General features: G+C 39.8%; 1 protein-coding gene and 1 pseudogene across 1 annotated transcript in view; both read right to left on the reverse strand.

Moving 5' to 3' along the window:
- Window positions 1–6317: 6317 nt before the first annotated feature.
- LOC121848544 lies at window positions 6318–11697 on the reverse strand (annotated as a pseudogene).
- Window positions 11698–13052: 1355 nt separating this feature from the next.
- igf2r (insulin-like growth factor 2 receptor) overlaps window positions 13053–23155 on the reverse strand; it is a 77660-nt gene continuing 67557 nt past the window's right edge. Inside the window, exons 44-48 of the mRNA XM_042332897.1 lie at window positions 22606–22790; window positions 21600–21786; window positions 20583–20738; window positions 16087–16156; window positions 13053–14539 (exon numbers count right to left, since the gene is read on the reverse strand). Of these exons, the coding sequence (XP_042188831.1) occupies window positions 14093–14539; window positions 16087–16156; window positions 20583–20738; window positions 21600–21786; window positions 22606–22790 (1045 nt within the window). The 3' untranslated portion in view covers window positions 13053–14092. The remainder of the gene's footprint in view (window positions 14540–16086; window positions 16157–20582; window positions 20739–21599; window positions 21787–22605; window positions 22791–23155) is intronic.

The following is a 23155-nucleotide window of genomic DNA, read 5'->3' on the forward strand; positions in this document are numbered from 1 at the left end:
TTATTTCATCGATGAACTCAATTAAGTTTGCCAGACACAATTTACCTTTAACAAATCTGTGTTGACTGTCATTAATTAACTTATGTATTTCCAAGTGAAAATTAATTTTGTACCAGATTATGGTCTCTGGAAGTTTCCCCACCACTGATGTTAGGCTGACTGGCCTATAGTGAGTATCTCGCCTTGCACAGGTGCTTCATGTACAATCAGTCAATCCATTTAGAGCACACGTGAAGAACTATAGTTTTGCCCACAAAATATACATTCAATTCACTTTATAGTATATTCTGTGAAGCGCTTTGAGACGTCTCGTAGGTACGATAAGGCGCGATATCAAATGCAATGATTATTATTATTATAGGGAAAGAATTACATGAACATTACGAATTGGTACTATTGATGGATACATTGCTAAATCAACAGCTCTATATAAACATGAGCAGAATACAAACTAAACAACTAAGAATAAATGAAATGAAATTATTGTGAGAGGAAGGATTTAAAAGTAATTAGTGCGTAGTCATTAACGCTTTTGAGACAACCAAACAACCACAACACTAACAACTTGCATTTCAAATAGGAGAACACCTCAAAGCACTTTCCAGGGATAGAGTGGCAACCCGTCAAAGAGATTTTTAGTCGCTTTGAAAGCAGACAAGAAGGGGACTATGCGGAGGAACTTGTATCACAAAACATTTGTGCAGTAGAACCTTATGATAATAATAATCCTTGCATTTGATATAGCGCTTTATCATCTCAAAGCACTTTACAGAATATACGGTAAACAGAATTGACTGTATATTTTGTGGGCAAAATAAGATGGTTGTTTGGGTCAGCAAACTTCTAATCTGCTTTGAATGGACATGAAAAAGAGGATCCACTATTCAGGGCACTCTTCTTATAACAGGGTCTGCTGTACTAGGAATTCTACATATTCTTTAGAGCCTTAATGTTGTTGCACTCTAAAATGATCCTTTAAAAAGCAATGACAATTGTTACAATAAAATAAACGACAATACAGTTTACATTTATATCATGTATTCCATGTCAGGAGATTGTCTCAAAGCCCTCGACACTGCTGGCTGAGCCCCCGAGCTGAAGACGGTGCCAAAGAGAGTAGGGAGGAGAAAGATGACCACAAGAGGTACAGTACAGCAATAACACAGTTTGAAGATCAGACTGTATAATTTTCTTACAATAGCAGAGGGTATGTGGAAAAGTCTCCAAACAAAAGCAACTAATCCTGAACTAATGAACTCCTTCAAATAAGACCTGGATAAGTATCTGTAGGATTGCTGGCTCTGTAAATCTTAGGGGTAGTCCAGTAGTACACAAAGTGTAGATAGGAGTCCTGACCATCAACCCTTATGATCAACAGATATGGTAAACAATGGCATGGCCTTCTAAGTGCACAGAATATTTAGTAGAGCTTTACTGGTAACTTTCCGAACACTTGTCCTTCAGGTTGGAAGGCTAGCTAATAAGCTATTGACTGAATGCTGCTTACCTCCCTGCGTCAAATATTTCTGGTCCAACAGAGTCTACACCAAACACTTCTTTATTATTAATGTATATTATTGTATAATTATGCTTCTGATTGCAATGAAAGTGGGGGTGATAGTAAAATATCACGGTCATTCAAAGAGATGGGCCTGGAGTCCTGCAGCTTAGTGGTGAGGGCACTTGCCTCGCAAGTGAGAGGACTTGGGTTCCATCCCCAGCAGGGTGAAACTTTGGGCAGGTTCTCACTCCGCACGTTTCTGTTTACCCAGCAGTAAGTAGGAACCCGATTCTTAGTCGATTGGCGGATCGCTTTTCCTCAACTCCAGGACCACTGCAGTCCTGACAGAATGTCTGTTTGACATCAAGTCCTGAATGAGAGCTAACTTTCTACAGTTGCACGTCATCAAGACCGAGGCTCTCCTGATCGGCCATCTCAAGCTCTGGCAGCATCACAATCCACGGATGCACACTCCACCTCACTGAGCCCGTCCAGAACCTTATGTCTTGTTTGACCCCCAACTGTCCTTTCTACTCCATATCCATGTCATGACCCGTTCTGCCTTCTTCCACCTCCGCAACATTGCCCGCCTCTGCCCTCAGGCTGCCGAGACCCTCATCCATGCACTTGCCACATCTAGGCTCGACTACACCAACTCCCTGCTTGTTGGCCTTCCCAACTCTTCAATCCACAAGCTGCAGAGCACAAGCTTGTGTCCTCTCCTACACTAGGCCGTGACCCTATCACCCCCAGCCTCACCTGGCGGCACCACCGGCTCCCCATCCCCCAGAGGATAGAGTTCAAAATCCTCAGCCTCACCTTCAAAGCCCTCCTCGGCCTTGCCCTTCCCTACCCCTGTGACATGCTAACACAGTATCAACCTGTCCTCTTTCTCCACTCAGCATACTCCTGCTTCACGTCCCCCGCACAGCCATTGGTGGTCGGGTTCAAATCCCTAACTGCCCAGTGCCTTGGGACGTCCTCCCAACATGAAAGGTGCCATACAAATGTAACTGTGGAGTCCTGTAGCTCAGTGGTTAGAGCACTCGCTTTGCAAGCGAGAGACCTGAGTTCAATTCCAGGCAGGACGAAACCTTGGGCAAGTTTCCTTACTCCACACAGAGCCTAATAATAATCCCTCCAAAAACAATAATAAATTGATCATTTTCAATCTACGACTGTTTGTGGGACATTGCTTTGCGCAATTGGCTGCCGCGTTCGCCCACAAATATACAGTCAATTCACTTTACAGTGTGTTCTGTGAAGCGCTTTGAGACATCCTCCCGACGTGAAAAGTGCCATATCAAATGCAAGGATTATTATTATTATTAATTTGTGGTGGTTGTTGTAATAATCCCTTCAAAAAACAAAAAATTATTTGGCCACTCAATCCACGACTGTTTATGGGACACTGCTGTGTGCAATTGGCTTCCATGTTTCACCCACAAAATATACAGTCAATTCACTTTACAGTATATATTCTGTGAAGCGCTTTGAGACGTCTCAGCCAGTGAAGTGCAAGATAAGGAAATTTTTTTGAAAGGAAATGTGACTATTTAGTAAGCTTTCTGTCTTGAAATACTGTATTAGTATTGTATAGTTCTAAATAAGGAATTTAAATAATTTAATTCTAAATAATGTTTTCTAGTACATTACTTCATGTGTTCTTAAAACATGTGCTCAAGGAGTATTGCTTATGTGGACATGTAGTATGTATGGCAGGAGGGCGGTGAATGACTTCAAGAATGAAGAGAATATTGTCCACACAGTAAAGTACGCCTGGAATCAAATAGTCAAGATGTAAGGATGGGTGAATAATCTGGCGTTTCATCTTACCTTTGTGGATTTTTGCCAAATACAGCCTCCAGAGTGGATGGCTGAAGGGACATTGAAAGACATTAAAGGTTTTCTGTGGTCTGTACAGTCAATCTGATTTAATCAAACTTTTAGTCAGGGTACTTTTGATCTTTAATCACAAGTTTTTTTTAAAATAAAACTATAATATTAAATCATTTGTTCTCAACTGTCACTTTTTTGGTAATAATAATCCTTGCATTTGGTACGGAGTCATAATAATAATAATAATCCTTGCATTTGAGATAGCGCTTTTCACGTCGGGAGGACGTCCCAAAGTGCTTCACAGAACACACTGTAAAGTGAATTGACTGTATATTTGTGGGCGAACGCGGCAGCCAATTGCGCACAGCAATGTCCCACAAACAGTCGTAGATTGAAAATGACCAATTTAATTATTGTTTGGGGTTTTTGAAGGGATTATTATTAGGCTCTGTGTGGAGTAAGGAAACTTGCCCAAGGTTTCGCCCTCTGCCTGGAATTGAACTCAGGTCTCTCGCTTGCAAAGCGAGTGCTCTAACCACTGAGCTACAGGACTCCACAGGACTCTCATCATGTCAGAAGGACGTCTCAAAGTGCTTCACAAGATTTACTGTGAAGTGACTGTAGGCAAACTCTGTAATAAAAATCTTGCATTTCATATAGAGCCTTTTCACATTGTCAAAACATCTCAAAGGTCTCTTCACAAGATTTAGTGTAATGTGTAGTGACGGTGTATGTTTGTGACCGAATGTGTCAGTCAATTTGTGCACAGTAATGCCCCACAAAGCAGCCATTGGAGTGAATGACCAATTTTATTTATTTGGGGGATTGTTGGTCAGAATATCAGGATACATGTTCTTCTCTTTTGAGAAGAAATTACCAGGCATTAACATTAACATGCCATTAACAGCCACCTGAACAAGAAGGTAGTTTACATTATAATATTTTAGCACCAGTAGGGTATATTGGTCACAGATTTGGTGTTGTAATCATTTGTAATAATGCCAATGATAGGACTAAGATACGATTGTTCATCCAGGTGTTTAACAAACTCTCAGAACCCACCTTGTGGAGTCCTGTAGCTCAGTGGTTAGAGCACTCACCTTGCAAGCGAGAGACCTGGGTTCGATTCCCGGCAGGGTGAAACCTTGGGCAAGTTTCTTTACTCCACACGCCTAATAATAATCGCTCAAGAAAAATATAAAATAAATAATAATAACAATTTGGTCACTCAATCCACGACTGTTTGTGAGACACTGTTGTGCACAATTGTCTACCGCATTTTGCCCACAAATATACAGTTAATTCACTTTACAGTATATTCTATGAAGCCCTTTGAGACGTCTCAAAGACGTGAAAAGCGCAATATCAATTGCAAGGATTATTATTATTATTTATTGATGTATTTGCAGCTCATTCTACTGGACAGATGTAAGACGTTATTTAGAACCTGTTCATAGAATAGCTAAAAAAAGGAGCCATTGTTTACCTATCAATAAAGTTCTGTAAATTTATAGAATTGGATAAATTAGTCAACTTTCTGTGAGTAATTTATTTTAATGATTTACAAATCATTGGGTTTGAGCTACTTTTACAATGGTCAGTGCAATATAAGGTACATTAAATATATCTGAAAGTTATTTGTGATTTGGTGCATTAATTACTAGATACAGAAAGAAGTTGAGATCTAATTGGGATAAAGAGTTGGCAGTGTACGAATACATCACCAAAGGTCATACACATAACACAATGCAAGTGTTATATCCTTATATCTCTTTAGAAGATTTCATTTGAGGCATCACTCTTCACAACCTTCCCCATTTTGACCTAGTTCCCCTGATCAACTTCTTGCTTGTTGAGGATGATGGGATATATTAGGTTATTCTCTTCTAAGATTCTTGCTGCTTTCTCAATATGTATCTGCTTAAAGTCTGCAGCCTCACCAAACCTAACAGAAGGTTATGGATTCGAGCCCTGCTTTCAAACTGAATTCATAATCTACACTTCAATGCAGCCCAGTGCTTTGGATTATCAGAGGTGACATCTTTTGAGTGAGATGTTGAACTGAGGTCCTGTTTACCAGTTCAATTGGACATTAAACATCCTAAAGATCCTATATTAAAGATTTTGTTCAACAAGAAACCAGGAGTTTCTCCTGCTGTTCTGGTCAACAATCCTCCAGTTAAATTATTCACTTCATGATCGTCTGTTGGCAAATTGGCTGCTGGGGCTGCCTGCAAGTTCACAGTCACTACCCTTGGCTTGCAATTATTTGTGAAGCAGTTATCAACATTAAAGGCATTATATCAAAATGCAAATATTATGAATTCATGTCTGGCTGAATAGTATATCTTTACTATACCTACATTCGCCTACAAAATGCACAGTCACTACACATTAGAGTAATGTGGTTATACTATATATATATAATCCATTTTACATTCATATAGGACCTTTCATATCAAGGTGCTTATTGGTGACAAAACTGCTATTGGTGACAACTGTCCATTCTACCCCACATCCGTGCCATGACCCACTTTGCCTTCACCCACTTCTGCAAAAATGCCCGGCTCCGCCACTCCTCACACCACAGGCCACCAAGACTCTCATGAACACATTCATAACATCCAGGATCGATCTTTTTTTACAAATTGAAACAGATCTGGGTTTTTCAATGGAATTGTTTTGACATTAAGTGCTGGTTGAGAATTTTTTTTAATATAAAAAGCACTGCAGTTTACAGAAAAACAAAAAAAACACATTTAATTGTTTTTAAGCATTTCTCCTTTTATCCATCTTAACGTGATAAGACTTAATAGATTCATGAAAGAAAATTAATTTTGGTTGAAAATGTCTACATTGGTACATCACTAACATAAGCAGGCAAAAAAGAATTTTTGAATAAACAAAAGGGAACATGACAACGTGCCTTTAAACATTATGAAATGGTCAGAGTTAATTTCTGGTGAAAAAGTCTACTTCACGAGTTGAGGATAATCTTCCCTGAGATGGATTCCCACTTGGCACTTGTTGAGGAATGAAGAGCAGCCTGATGGTTTTGGGCCTTCTGCCTGAAGACACAGGCAGAAGTCTTACAATACCTCACACTCTCCTCTCAAACATGAATTTAACTATGGGTATAAAGCACATTCTACGACAAGTAGACATTCACATTAACTTTTACGGATAATTTGGTTGCATTTACAAGAAGTTTCATCATAATTAAACAAAATATTAAGGGTCTAGAACAAAACAACACTTGAAGCTGAGCTGCCTCTAAGATGACTTGTTTGGCAATGGAAGGTTGGAATCTAGTAAATCCTCTGTGACAGTCTTGACACTGTGTGTTTGCAAGCAAACATGGCAGTCAATTCGGACCTGGCAAATTTGCACAAATAGCCACAAAGTGAATGGCCATTTTTTGATCTGATGTCTCTCAGAATAGCCCTGGTCCATTATATAAAACCATAAGATGTAGGAGCAGGAGTAGGCCATTCAGCCCCTCGATCCTGCCCCGCCATTTAATAAGATCATGGCTGATCTTCTAATCTAATTCCATTTACCCTCCCTATCCCCCTATCCCTTAATCCCTCTATCCTTTAGAAATCTATCAACCTCAGTCTTGAATATGTTCAAGGACTGAGCATCCACAGCCTTCTGGTATAGAGAATTCCATAAATTCACTACCCTCTGAGTGAAGAACTAACAAAAATTAATCACCTCAGAATTCCTTTACAGAGTTTTCCCATTCCTTTTTGTCATCTTCTGTAAAACTTTCATGGCTTCTGCATTTTTCCTGAGAGAAAGCATCCATCTGGGAGATTCTGGGATTAGCCTGTAAAGGTAATGTATCCAGATTTAAGTTTACTCCATTACCTCGCAACTCTTAACTCCCTTAGGTCTCAAGACCTCTACCTCTTTGACCGTGATTTTAGTCATCTTTCCTCTCTCCAACCCCTCTTGGCTCCAGCCATCAGTTCAGGTGCCAGGCCAGCCAGTACTGTTAAGCACGCTGGGACATCCTCTCGATGTGAAAGGCACTATATAAACGTAAATCGTTACTGTATTGGGTATTATTGTCATGGAAGCCGTTTCAATACTCGGACACAGTAACTATTGTATTGATTTCATGTCCTTTACCAGAAATAACTCAGAAAGAGGAAGTTTGGTATTGTGGCAGCCAATTGCAGATTTCTCCAGTCTTGTATAAAGTAAGCAACAGCTGGCAGTATCATCATCCCAACACTGCAGGAGAGTTGGAATAAAATTCCTGTTGTTCTTCTGTACTCTGGCCCAACAATTTCTGTCACTGTAAAACAAAAAAACTCAGCACTAAAAGCTCTTAGTACAATTGAGATATTGTCGTCACACCTCAGCATTGGCAATGGCTTAAATAATCCAATTTACTGTACTGTTACATGATAATAGCCCTAAAAGATGATAATGTCATTAGCTAAAATGAAGGCGGAGGAGACCCCGCACCACTTTTGCTACAATTCATGAAGTACCAAAAGTATGAGGTACACTTAAAATTTCTAATGACCAGAGACTTACGGGTTAGCCAGAAACTAGAACACATTAATAATTCTTGCATTTGATACAGCGCCTTATCACGTCTTCGAGGCATCTCAAAGCACTTCTTAGGATATAAGTGAATTAACTGTATATTTTGTAGGTGAAACGCAGCAGCAATTTGCACGCAGCAGTGTCCCACAAATCATTGTGGATTGAGTGACCAATTTATTCTAATTTTTCTCTGAGAGAATTATTACCCCTGGAAAAACGATCTGCCGATCGACTAACAACCTGGTTTCTATTTACTGCTAGGTAAACAGAGGCGTGTAGAGTAAGAAAATTTGCCTAGCATTTTGCCCTGCCCGGGAATCAAACCCAGGTCCTCTCGCTTGCGAGGCAAATGCTTTAACCACTAATCTACCGTCTCCACTTAACTTGCTTTCCAAATATTTTTCACCAAAACGTCCACTTCAGTAGCCTTATTTTCTTATCTAACAGACATGACTTGTAAGTGTGCCAGATGGGTTTATCCTATTTCATGACCTATATTGTGGCAGGAAGGAGGGAATCAAGGGATAAATGACTATTAAATTTGCACACTTACAGTATGGTAATGAATATTGGCTAATAATTATAACGGATTCTACAGTATGAAGAACATTTGATGCAGACAACTGTGACTGTTAACTGTATGGGGACAAGAATGTTGATTATCACTACAGGTGTCAGTATCATTCTTACCCAGGACATAGGCACAGAGCCAGCTTCCCTTACTGAAGAAGCCTTGGAAAGCACGGAATATCGAAAGACACACATAATTTGGTGAAAACGCCAGCAAAACACAGAGCACTGTGGTCACGAATGTTGCAATTAAGCAGCCCTGTTTTCTGCCAAACCTACAAATAAGTACAAGGATATTAGATAAGCAATGCATTCTAATAATCAAATCTTCACTTGAAAACTAACGAATGACCTGAGAATTTTACAAACATGTCAGCTGCAAAGCCCAGGAGTATTGTTCCGAGCAAAAATCCACCATATTGGCAAGCTTGAGACAGGTCCACTTTTCGGGAATCAGCACACACAAGTTCAAACTGTAAGAGTGGTGTGGTTAGAGATATAATATTAATAGGTAGTTTCATATTCGTAAATATGAATATAATCACACTTAGACCAAATCTTATGCATCATTCTATAATATTGAAGTTAGCAATGCCTCAGGAAACTAAATTGGAATCATTGCATTTGGCATTGTGTCTTTCAAGTCAAGAGAACATCTCAAAGCACTTAATAATTATAATAATAATCCTTGCATTTGATATAGCGCTTTTCACGTCGGGAGGACGTCCCAAAGCGCTTCACAAAACACACTGTAAAGTGAATTGACTGTATATTTGTGGGCGAACGCGGCAGCCAATTGCGCACAGCAATGTCCCACAAACAGTCGTAGATTGAAAATGACCAATTTATTATTGTTTTTTGTTTTGGAGGGATTATTATGAGGCTCTGTGTGGAGTAAGGAAACTTGCCCAAGGTTTCGCCCTCTGCCTGGAATTGAACACAGGTCTCTCGCTTGCAAAGCGAGTGCTCTAACCACTGAGCTACAGGACTCCACTTGACAGGATATATTGATCAGCATGATGATACTTATTAAATAAAATGAATATTATCTAATAATTATAACTCGTGCTATTGTGACGTTTTCATAGGCAAACCATACCAAATACAATCGCAACACAAGATTAAATTCTGTAATCTTGAAGGGCTAAGTCTTTGTACATAATTGAACATAAGATTGCTCACTCAATATTATAACATTTATAATTACTGATAAAATTAACATTGTATTTAGGTCTCTTAAACCTGGTCATAATAATAAAGAATAATAATAGCCCTTGCATTTGATACAGCACCTTATCACATCGTTGAGACATCTCAAAGCGCTTCACAGGATATACTGAAAGTGCATTTACTGTGTATTTTCTGGGTGAAAGTTGGCAGCCAGTTGCACACAGCAGTGATAAAGTCTACAGAAGACAAAACTGCAACAGTACAATGCATTGGATTGATCTAATACTATAAGATGGACTGTTCTGACTGCACACTGATGATATACCAGGCTCCATTGTGGTGATTTGCCATCAAACCTCCAGAGGACGCTATTAGACTTCCATAGCAAAGAGCTCTGGTTTGGGTTCTCATAAGCATGGCAATGAAATTCTGCAGCTGTTAGACTGAATGCTTTGCTGGTTATTGCTGTATCTGCTACAGGTCATAAAATTGATAGTGGTGTTCAAATGATTTCCAGTTCAGGCTTTGTCCGTTTGCATAAAAATGATTTGATATCGGGATATTGTCAAATATAGCTTTTTTTTTAAACAAAAACATTAAGTCCACCTGGATTTGTCTCTCTGAATTTGCCTACAAAAACAAAAGGGGTGTTAATATTTTAAATATCTGTAGAAAAAATGAGAGGTAGATTGGAAAGATAATCTAAATCATTCTCAAAGCGAATCACACCAGATACTAATTTACAGTCAATTATCCATACCAACTCTCACATTTGGCTGCAAAATACTTTGCAGTTATCACACCAGGTTCCCAATCTAACACCCAATACAGTATTAGCTTAGTCTATGCTGACATTCTAATGCATTGAGAGGGAAGCTCTACATTGTTGGAGGTGACTTTCTATGAATAAGACGCGAGACTTAATAAGATCCCATGTTCCACTCCTCTGCTCTCAGTCTCTGCTCACCTTACTGCACCTCCCACATGACCGAGCCTTCAGCTATTATGTTTGTTATCTCTGGAACCTTTGACTACCTTTGACTACCCTTCTTTATATTTTTGAATGTTGCCTTAAAACTTCATCTGCATTTAGGGTCAGCTCCTCCTTCCCCCTTGCTCAGCGTCCGATCCCATCATGTAAAGTGCTCCAAGATGTTTTCCAACAAAGAGCACTATATACATGGCAAGCTGGCGTGGTCTGATCTCCAAAGGTAGCCATGCAGAGTTGATAGGCAGCAGGAGAAAATATTCATTTTGGGCAGGGCTGAGTGAAACTCAATTAAAAGGATCAGTCCCCTTTAAGACAGGCAAGCCATCGGCTTGACTGGAAGTGGACGGGCACTGTTGATGAGTTGGGAGAGGAGCAAGTAGGGGGTGGGGGGGGCATGGGTGCCGGAGGTGAGGGCTATTCAGAGGACTGTCTGTGGTCCTCCTCAGGGCTTCCCCTTCCCAGATCCCCTCAAAGATGATTGAGGATGTTTTTGCCAAGACCCAAGGTGAAGGAGCTCCTGTTAGAGGTGAGCTGCAGTTAGATTTGGAAGGGGGCAAGCTAAGCTCACTCTAGTCCTAGCCACCGACCACCTATGGTGCAGCTTCAGAATATTGTTCCACCCAAAAGAAAACAAATCTGGTCTCCAATCCCAAACCTTACCTCTGTCACAATGCTGAAGAACGAGCCAACACCCACCCATCCTGGCACCCAGTGAGCGGCAGAGCTCTGGAGCTATTTTGCACAAATGGCAGTGGATTGTCACAGCTCACGGAAGAAGCATTCCAGTCAATATCATATCTCTCACACTGACTGTATGAGGATCGATCATTCCTGCTTAGGGGAATTGTGTAATTCTTCTCCACTTCTGGAGACCAGTTACACTTATTGCTCAGTTCGGTCACTCCAGGACTCAGCCACCAGTGATCTGACCTGACTATCAGAAAAACAAATCCAACATACACGTAGGAAAACAATACTGATAGTGGACATAAAAGAAAAAAAAGTTTTTTGATAAAAGTCCAAATCCTCCAATTTCCTCAAGGACATTGTCAAAAGTTGGCATGGCTGAGGAAGCTTTCTTCCACACTCAAGGTGAAACAGCAAGTTACTTCTAAAAGAATGTCTAATCTGCGCACAGATACTTATAGCTGCAGACTACTAACAGCTCTGTATTCCAGCAAACAAACAGTAGACCAAAGTTCTGCAAAACTATGTGCAAGTGTTTAAATAAAGTTAATAAATTAATCAGTTTACATGAGCCTCATAATTCAATAACCCTATATTGTATTCAATCCCAACGCTAATCCTTGCATTTGATACAGCGTCTTATCACGTCTGAGACATCTCAATATTCAGAGTATACTGTAAAGTGAATTGACTGTATATTTTGTAGGCAAAACATGGCAGCCAATTATGCACAGCAACATCCTACAAACGGTCCTAGATTGAGTGACCAATTTATCATTTTTAAAATTTTTTGAAGGAATTATTACTCCCGGAAAAGTGATCCATCAATCGACTAACAACTGGGCTCCTACTTACTGCTAGGTAAATTGAGGCGAGGTTACAAAACATTATTACAGTATTAATTTACTTGTTAGTTTAAATTTACTTTCATTGAATCATAGAATCTTTGAGTAGTCATAGGACAGAAAAAAGCCCTGCTGTTCACTGTGTCTCGTGTTAGGTCACAATGAATTAGTTTACTCTTTTACCACAGCCTTTAAAGAAATTCATGTATTTATCCAAATTTTAAAAAATACCATTTATGGACTCTGCTTGGATGGCTACTTGTGATAAGGCATTCCACATTTCTAACAATCTGCTGTTTATGAAGGATCTTCTAAACTGATTTTTCTTGTGATAATTCTCAATTTATACCAATAACTGACAAGAATTTGTGGATTTCTGTAGCTTAGTGTTTAGAGCACTCGCCTCACAAGCGAGAGGACCTCAGTTCAATTCGGCAAAACTTTGGGCAAGTTTTCTTACTCCACATGCCTGTGTTTACCCAGCAGTAAGTAGGAACCCAGTTGCTGGTTGATTGGTGGATCACTTTTCCAGGTGTAATAATTGCTTCCAAAATTTTTACAATTCAGAGGTATAACATTTTTAAGTGAAATTAAGTAGACCTTTAACCTTCAGATTCAACTAGTGAAACCAAAACGTAGGGTGAGAACTGGCATTATTAGAGTGCCTTATACCTAAATATCGCTAAGGGCTTTGCTGACAATTACCATGACTATTGTTTGTAGGCAAACACTTGCATCACAAATGTTGCAAAAGCAGCCATGAGGTGGATGACCACAATTGTTGATTCAATTGCTTTTAAAACTAAAGTAACATGAATAACTAACTCACAGCAAACCTTACAATACACATCAGCTGATATTACAAATCCAGCATTTTGACTACTTATGCTTTTGAATGACAAGAAAAGGCAATATTTTATTTTGCTGACAAAATGACCAGACAATTTTACATGTAAAAATGTTACATGGAGCAGAACTAAAATGGGGTTATTTCATCTTTTATTGAAATGTACATTACAACAGAATTATCAAACTGGAAGTAGGAAACAAAAATCACAAACCTTTGATTGACGAATAAAAAGAGTCTCTGAACCCAAACCAGAAGTACATACAAAAAGTCAGCAAAACATCTGCCCAACACATTTCTACCCACACTTTGGCACCAACCCATCAAAGTATGGCGAATAATAATTTTGAGCACAGTTGGCAGAGGGCTGTGCAAAAGGCCTGGATCTGACAGATACCTCATTCCTGCTGGCTTATATACCTGCACATAATAATATTTTCACTGAAATAGTGCAAATTACTAATATTTGGTCTATCGTTTCCTTTCCCCCAAAATTGATTAGGAAAACAAAGGTAAACATAACGCCCCCCCAAAGGCTGATCAGATCCAAATCTTTGGTACTTCCCTACATCACATTATAATAATACCATTTCTCATCTGGGAGGAAGATCAAAGGATCAGTATCCATTAACCTGCGCTAATTATTTTATTTCCAATAAATAACTTATGGGGGCAGTGCTTCATGGAAGCTAAATCGAACATACTCGGCTGTACAGTAACACATTCTTTTTACTCAACTTTCCTCCCCTCCTCTTGGAAAAAAACAGTTTGAACAAAGTTAAAGAAACCGTGGCAGAGCTCTTTGCAAAACTTGGGAGTCAACAAATATTGTCCCCAAAGAAATGGTCATGTGCACAAGCTTTTTTTTAAATATCCTTTAGGCAACTGCTAAGAATTCAGCAAAAAATTTGTCTTTACACATCATTGTAAACAATCAGGAGTGTTTATGCAGGTCCCTTCTCTCGTATAACTTGCAGAAATCAAGTCCAAACATTCAGCAGAGTGCATGACAGGCAGATTTCCTCCCAATCTACAGGGCTGGGCGTCCCATCTGGCTCACCAGGAGACAGGCACAAGAGTTAAACGTTCAGCATGTCTTCGTCACTGTCGTCATGAAACGAAGTGAAATTTGCTGAGTTGTTTGCCTTGCCATTCATTTTTTTTTGTTGATTAGTTTTGCTTTTTTTCTTGCTCTCCTTCCTTTCTTTATGTAACTCAATCAAATCTTCATCACTCCCATTGTGGAATGACTTCCTTTGCCCATGCCAAGGACTGCTTGCATTCTTGGACTCTTGCGTCCTGGTGGAGTTGATTTTCACTTGGGGGACTGTCAAGACTTCATCTTCACTGTCCTGATCATCTAATGCAAATGATCCCAAGACATCAGCATTCACAGTTTTTGTGGTGACATGGTTCAGACCATTTCCATGACTTTCCTTTGCTGACATCTGTCCATTCTCAGATGACGTAGTTTCTTCCATAAGCCATTCAGTCTCATTATCATCCCCCTCCTCTTCTCCATTAATCTGAGAAATTTCAATAAAGAACATTTTGGTTTTCATTTCAGTAAGGAATTAGTCTGACAATCTTAACTGAAAATTGATGCATCTTCTCCCGTATAGTGTGCTGCGTATGGATTCTGCACCAGAAATAACACGATTTTCTCCTGAACTCATTTAATCTCTTAACTGGCCTTTTAATCTAATAAATACTTCAGTCAGAGTTCTGACTTTAAATAATAAAGAAGAACATCAGGAATCTGATCAAGTGGTAACTTGTGCGCTCAAAACCCCATCCAACCGTCCTGCAGAACAACAATTACATGTTTGACTCGTACTGAATATAGATCTCCAATTTACAAGAATTCTCAACGGAATCCTTCATAAGGAATCAGAGTTCCACAAATGGGAACTGAGCTGTGGATTGGGATCAGAGAGGGGTGGAAAGCAAAGGGAGTGGAGGAGGAAAAATGACCGAAGGCACAGTTGAAAAGGAAAGTCATATAGCACCATATGTTGAGATTTCTCAAAATGTTTCACAAGATATACTGTAAAAGGGATTGACTGTTGTGACTGAAACACAGGAGCCAGTTGTGCACAGCAATGTCTCACAAACAGCCATGAAATGAGTGACCAATTTTATTTGAGGGATTGTTGGCCAGGACAACAGCTGATATTTCCTTCTCTTTTCAAATAATGCTATGGGATCTTTAACGTCCACCTGAACGGGCAGACAGGATCTTGGCTTAAGATCTTATCCAAAGTACAGCTCCTTCAACAATGCAGCACACCTCAGCTGAGACTTTGTAATTCCAAATCCCAATGTGGGGCTTGAACCCATAACCTTCTGATTCAGGAGCTGAGTGCTACAACTGAGCCAAGCTGACATTAATTCTTCAGTTGGTATCAGCAGCAATGCATTTTGTGGCCTTCTGTGCAGATATGTAAATGCATTCTTGTAGTTGCACAGTTTTGGTATCCACCATGATTGGTTTACAGAGAGGTAAGCAACTGCTGCTCAAGATCTACACCTCCAACTGGTGGAAACATTGCTCAGTGGGAAGGGATGTGTTTCAGCTGGGGGCAGGAGAATGGCGCAATTCTCACACATTTTATGCTAAGTGGCACTGTTCACCAGGAAGTTTGCAGGAACTTCTTGGTGTGAACAATCCACTTAGTGAGGGCTCCAGACTCCCCTGGTTGGATGTCAGATAACTATCCTCCTGGGGAGGGGTGGGAGAAGGTAACCAGGGTCTGCTTGGAGTTGAGTTGGCTTCAAATAATGGAATATCAATCAGGTCAACCCTCTATAATGCCTTGATGTCAGGTGCCTGAGCCAGGCAGGTCCACAGTATTTCAGGGCACAGCTGATGGAAGACCAGATTCTTGGCTCTGTCTGGAATAACTTGGAGGGGCAGACTGGAGCTGAGGATTCCTTCCTCTTGCCTCTGACAAGACAGAACACTTTGAGGTCCCAAAGCCTCAACTCTCCCTCTGTATGTAATATTCTCTGGAATTAGGTTAGCAGAGTAATTTTTCAACAACAACCATTGAATTATTCAGTGGGGCCTTACCTTCGTATACTTGTATGAAACACCAGATCCTTTCCTACAACAACCAGTCATTTTCTGTAGAACCATTTCCCTAGAAAAATGAAGAGAATAGCAATAAAGGTTCAGTATGCAAGGTAAAAAATTGCAAATTTTCATGTATAGGATTATTCTAGCTAATCCAGAGCAAACTAGTTCCAACACCTGTCCCAATATCAGAGTGTATAACTAGGGGGACAGCAGGATGCGTAGCATTACCCCTCCATTTCCTTAACGGTTAAGGATCCAGCTTTTTATAAGTGGAGTCCTGTAGTTTAGTGGCTAGAGCCCTCACCTCGCAAGCAGGAGGACCTGGATTCGATTCCCAGCAGGGCAAAAGGTTAGGCAAGTTTCCTTGCTCCATACGCCTCTGTTATGAATACGCCTCGAATTGAATATGCCTCAAATTCAAGATTCTCATCCTCACCTACAAGGCCATTCACGGCCTTGCTCTCTCCTACCTACTATCCCCCTACATACCTGCCCGTACCCTCCGTTCCTCTGGCTCCGGTCTGCTCCACATCCCCCGCCCTAACATCGGTGGCCAGGCCTTCAGCCTCTCAGCCCCCAGGCTCTGGAACTCCATCCCCCAGTGCCTTCGCCGCTTCCTCCCTTTCCTCCTTCAAGGCCGGTCTCAAGACCTTTCTCTTTGACCGTGCCTTCAGCTCCCCTCTCGACTCTCTACCCCCTCCTCATTCCCTCCCTTCCCTCACCTTGACCATTTCCCCCCTGCTCAGGTCCCGACCCAACTGTCCAGTGCCTTGGGACGTCCTCCCGACGTGAAAGGCGCTCTATAAATGAAATCTTGTTGTTGTTATCTAGTAGTGAGTAGGAACCCGATTGTTAGTTGATTGGCAGATCGCTATTCCAGGGAATAATAATCCTCTTAAAAATAATAATTTGGTCAATTCCAGGGTATTCAACGTATAGGAAAGGTGGGCAATGTGGAAAACAAGGTGGGGGGTGTCCCTGCTAATAAAGGATGAGATAAAAACAGTAGAGAGGAAGGATTTTAAATCAGAAAATCAGAATGTAGAATCAGTATGTGTGGAGGTAAGAAACAACAAGGCAGAAAAAAATAGTGGGAGTAGAGTATAGACCCCCAAACAAAGGTTACAGTATTGAGCAGGGTATTAATCAGGAAATTAGAGGAGCATGTAGCAAAGGGAATACACTAATAGTGGGTGATTTCAATCTTCATATACACTGGGAAAACCAAATTGGCAAAAGTAAATTAGAGGATGAGTTTATAGAATGCATTAGAGATAGTTTTCTAGAACAGTATGCCAACCAGGGAACAGACTATCCTAGATCTTGTCTTGTGCAATGAAATAGGGCTAATCAGCAATCTGGAAGTAAAGGCTCCTCTAGGGCAGAGTGACCATAACATGATAGAATTTAACATTAAGTTAGAGAGTGATATAGTTGAATTCGAAGCAAGGGTCTTAAATCTAAATAAAGCCAACTTTGCATATATGAGAGAAGATTTGCTAAAATAGACTGGGAAATTAGAATAAAAAATGACGGTAGACCAGCAATGGCAAACAATTAAAGATAGAATACATAATTCCCAGCGATCACATATTCCCTTAAAAAAATAAAAATACCACGGGAAAAGTGGTTCAACCTTGGCTAACGAGAGAAGTTAGGGAAAGTATAAAATTAAAAGAGGAGCCCTATAATACTGCCAAACAGAGCAGTAAACCTGAGGATTGGGAGGGCTTTAGAGATCAGCAAAGGAAAACCAAGAAACTGATTAAGAGGGAGAAAATGGAATATGAGGGTAAACTAACTAGGAACATAAAGACAGATTGTCAGAGTTTTTACTCTTCCTACATAAATAGGAAGAAATAAATAGGAACTTTACATCAGTAAAGCAATAGTACTAGAGAAATTGATAGGATTAAAAAAAAAACAATAAATCCCCTGGATCTGCATCCATCCTAGGGTTTTAAAAGAGGTGGCTGCAGAGATAGTGGATGCTTTGTTTTTTATCTTTCAAAATTCCCTGGATTCTGGAACGGTTCCCATTAATTGGAAGATTGCAAACGTACGCTGCTATTTAAGAAGGGTGGGAGAGAAAAAATTGGGGAACTATAGACCAATTAGTCTGACATCGGTGGTAGAGAAAATTCTAGAGTCCTTAATTAGGGACATAGTCGTGGAGTACTTAGAAAATCATAGCATGATTAGACAGAGTCAATATGGCTTTACAAAAGGGAAATCATGTTTAATAAATCTTAAAGGCAGTTTTTTGAGGCTGTAACTAGCAGGTTAGATAGGGGGGGAAACCAGTAAATGTGGTGTATTTGGATTTCCAGAAGGCATTCAACAAGGTGCCATATAAAAGGCTGTCGCATAACATTAGAGCCCATGGAATTAAAGGTAATATATTAGCATGTATTGGAGAGTGGCTAACAGGTAGAAAACAAGGAGTAGGGATAAATGGGTCCTTCTCAGATTGGCAGGATGTGACTACTGGAGTGCCGCAAGGATCAGTGCTTGGGCCTCAATTATTTACAGTCTGTATCAATGATTTAGATAAGGAAATAGAACTCAACGTATCTAAATTCGCAGACGATACAAAGATAGGTGGGAGAGTAAGCTGTGAGGATGACACAAGAAGAATGCAAAGGGAAATAGACAGGCTAGGTGAGTAGGCAAAAAGATGGCAGATGGAGTATAATGTGGGGAAGTGTAAAGTTATTCACCTAGGTAGTAAAAATAGAAAAGCGGATTTTTTCTAGAAGGGGAGAGGTTAGATAGTGTTAGTGTTCAGAGGGATTTGGGTGTCCTTGTACACCAGTCACAAAAAGTTACTATGCAGGTACAGCAAGCAACTAGGAAGGCTAATGCCATGTTGGCGTTTGTTGCAAAAGGGTTAGAGTACAAGAGTAGGGAAGTCTTGCTGCAGTTGTATAAGGCCTTGGTGAGACCAGACCTAGAATATTGTGTGCAGTTTTGGTCGCCTTATTTAAGAAAGAACATACTCGCTTTAGAAGGGGACCAACGTAGATTCATTAGGTTGGATCCTGGGATGAGGGGGTTGACCTATGAGCATAGGTTGAATAATCTAGGCCTATATTCTCTAGAATATAGAAGAATTGGATGTGATCTTATAGAAACCTATAAGATTTTTAAGGGTCTTGACAGGGTAGATGCTGTGAGACTGTTTCCCTTGGTTGGAGTATCTAAAACTAAGGGTCACAGACTCAAGATTAAGGGTCAGCCTTTTTGAACTGAGTTGAGGAAACATTTCTTCAGTCAGAGGGTAGTGAATTTATGGAATTCTCTACCCCAGAAGGCTGTAGATGCTCAATCCTTGAACATATTCAAGACCGAGGTTGAAAGATTTCTAAAGGATAGAGGGATTAAGAGATATGGGGATAGGACGGGTAAATGGAATTAGATTAGAAGATCAGCCATGATCTTATTGAATGGCGGGGCAGGCTCGATGGCCGAATGGCCTACTCCTACGTCTTATGATCTTATGGTCACTCAATCCACAACTGTTTGTGGGACATTCTTTGCACAATTGGCTGCTGTGTTTTGCCCACAAAATAGTCAATTTACTTTACAGTATACTCCGTGAAGTACTTTAAGATGTCTCGAAGATGTGATAAGGTGCTAAATCAAATACAAGGATTATTATTTTGACAGCACAAGTAAATTGGGAATTTTGTAGGAAACTACATATGCAAATAAATCCTGCACTTAAATGTGCTGTTCCATCATGCTACAAATATTTTAATAATAATAATAATAATAATCCTTGCATTTGATATAGCGCTTTTCACGTCGGGAGGACGTCCCAAAGCGCTTCACAGAACACACTGTACAGTGAATTGACTGTATATTGTGCGAACGCGGCAGCCAATTGCGCACAGCAATGTCCCACAAACAGTCGCAGATTGAAAATGACCAATTTAATTATTGTTTTTGGTTTTTTGGAGGGATTATTATTAGGCGTATGGAGTAAGGAAACTTGCCCAAGGTTTCGCCCTGCCTGGAATTGAACTCAGGTCTCTCACTTGCAAAGCGAGTGCTCTAACCACTGAGCTACAGGACAATTTTGTATTGAAGATGCAAATAGAAAATCCTGTACAGTGCAAGGTCACTGAATAGTATCAGGAAACAAAAACCTTCAAACTTCAATGTGCATGCTGGAGTGATCAATTTATGTCATGTAAAACCAGAGATTACCATGTGTAATCTCAGATTAAAAATGCTCTATGTAACATATTGGCTCTTCTGGTGTTTTTCTACATCAAATCAGTGCAGTGGAAGGAGTTTTGCTCAGTTATGCATTTAAAAACAGATAGCTTTTAGTATATTTAAACGTGAAATACAATCTATTGATAGGAATAGAAAAAACATGCAGTAAGTAAAAAACCTGGACAATGGATGTACTTTCTGAGTCTTTGTCCTCCATTCTCTGTAAAGCCTGCACATGTGTCACTGTGTAGTGCAGGCATTCATACCTTCTTTCCCGTTTGTAGAGTAACAGGATCAGCAAACAAGCAGTCAGTACCACCAGCAATACACTGAGCATCGCTCCAACAGCTCGGCTCCTTCCAGACAAGCCCGTGTGACTATCTCCATTTGGCAGTTTACCCGAATTTCCTGAAATGTCTGGCCTGTCCAAACAACAAAGAAAAAGAACAGTCAGACAGCTGACATTTACAAAGTTTTAGCACTCCCATCTAGACGTGGCACAATTCTGCTAAAAACTGTAGAATGAATCTTCAAACTATACCAGGTGGATGTTTATCTTAAAAGGAGAAGTACTTGCTACTTGTGGCCAGCGTTGAAAGAAATGGAGAACTCTCAAACTCTCCACAAAAAACAGTCAATGCTAGAGTACCAGGTTATGATAGAATATTACAGCACAGGAGGCCATTCAGCCCATTGTGCCTGTGCTTTCAAAGAGCCGATGAATTTCATCCGCAAGTACCTTTGCAGTTACCAGCCACCATTTACAACGAACTAGTGTACTAAAATTACTGGAAACAGTACATCAAAGAAATTAATATTGCAGATGCACATTTGCATCACAATTATGGCCAACCTACTCTGCATTTTCTTTATAATGACTTCAGAAGATCTTATGAGCATCAAAGGTTACATAAAACATATTCGAGTCAGTGGTCATATTTTGATACCAGTGAAGGCCAACTTTTATGGTCGGCCAACAAAATAAATTCTTGATTATGCCATAAATCAAGAAATATTCAGTCAAGAAAAAACTAAACACTCACTACTGATCGAACGCTGACTTACCTAGACTCACTCGTGCAAATGTTCAGGGGGCCGATTTTTGATGGTCCCGCAGACCACTTCCGGCCCATGGGTTGACCACCACTGTTTTGGACATTAGTCTCAAAGCGGTTCAGTAAAAATCTCAACATGTAGATTTGCTCGTCATTATTCAAAACTAGTGAACATTAAATTGCAAAACTGGTATTAAAGTTGAAAAGTAGGATACAAGAGGAACTTACGCAAATGCACAGACAGCTGATGTATACCATGAAAACTGGTACTGACAGTCCAAGGTCTCGTGGAGGAAATCAGGTTTACCTTCCCCCGCTGACTGACTGCAGTGGAGAGATATTGTAGAGGAGACATTCTTGGACTTCTCTCTCCCACAGGGAGAATTGGAAGAAATCAATATGTCCACGTCATCATCTGGAGACAAGATAGTCAGTCAATAATGAACCCATAGGTACGATAGATCATAACTTCAATTACAATCATTGGGGTTCTTAAATACAGGTTGGGCTCAGTGCATGGGCTAAATGTACTTAAATCACACAGATGCTTTTACTTACATAATTAATCAATGAAACGATTACAGCAGATTCTAGAATCTTTTATTCATTTCTTAACCAAGATCACTTCTATTACTTTAATGTGGTCAATTCATGGACGATTTGCCCCAAATGCACTTTAGACTCACCACTGCAGCAATGAAGAGAATGCCATTCAAAAAAGTTTCCCACCCAATAGTTTCACCATCAAAGCCTCTTGATGTTAACTCACTAACACGCCCCCACCCCCACCTTTCAAAATCTCATTGTTCCTGTGAATTTAACTTGTCTTCTGCAAGCTCTAAACAAATCACTCTTTCAACATGGCCCTTTGCACAATCTCCTGTTTTCTCCTTCTATCCTATGACCTGAAGACTGTAAGTCCTCCCTTCCTTTATTTTACCTGCTGATAGCCTGCAGGTTTAAAATATGTTTTGCTTAGCTCTTCATTTGGGCTGCTCACGTAAATACACACACATCTATTTCTCGTATTGAGAAAGTTAAAGGTTGAAGGTCACTAACAAAGTTGGAGTGAACTAACTTATATTAAATGGCAAACAGGTTAAGTTTGCATGAAACTCATTTTAGAAAAGTTAGGATAAATAAACGAGAACATTTACTTTGTGTTTTTTTTAAAAATGGTAAAGATCGATATGAGAAAACATTAAACATAATTTAACATAGAGACAGCATTTACCTTCAAAATAGTAAGTTGCTTCAGAGGTTTCTCCAATGCGTCTAAAGTAGACATTATTAGATTTGATCTGGCAGATGTTGGAGCCACGGCAGGCAGAGTGTTCAGGATCCTTGATCCCAGAAAGCTGAATATCGTAGATATATTGGTCACCATTTGATCGTATATCACCTGCAGCTCTATAAAACCTTGAACAAAGAAAGCAAGTTAACAGGTAAAACATATGTTCATATTTTAATTTGCTAGTATGTACGTTTCTGAGCTAGAATCCAAGGAAAACAACTTGAATTTATAGAATGCCATTCATATTGGGAGGACGTTTCAAGGAATGGAAATATCCATTTACACTGAGTCTCAGTCCATCTTTGAGCCATCTCTGCATCCATTCCACCAATTTAACTAATAATGTCTTAATTTTCTCAACCAGTCTATGAAGCAACTTAAACATCACACACACATTATATAGTCAGCATTCTTTTTTTTAAATCAATTAGTCAAACAATCTGTAATTTTTTAAAAAATTTTTCCAATCTTTCAAGATCAATCTCCAAAT

This window comes from Callorhinchus milii, unplaced genomic scaffold (assembly GCF_018977255.1).
Source record: "Callorhinchus milii isolate IMCB2004 unplaced genomic scaffold, IMCB_Cmil_1.0 Scaffold3, whole genome shotgun sequence".
Classification (NCBI taxonomy): domain Eukaryota; kingdom Metazoa; phylum Chordata; class Chondrichthyes; order Chimaeriformes; family Callorhinchidae; genus Callorhinchus; species Callorhinchus milii.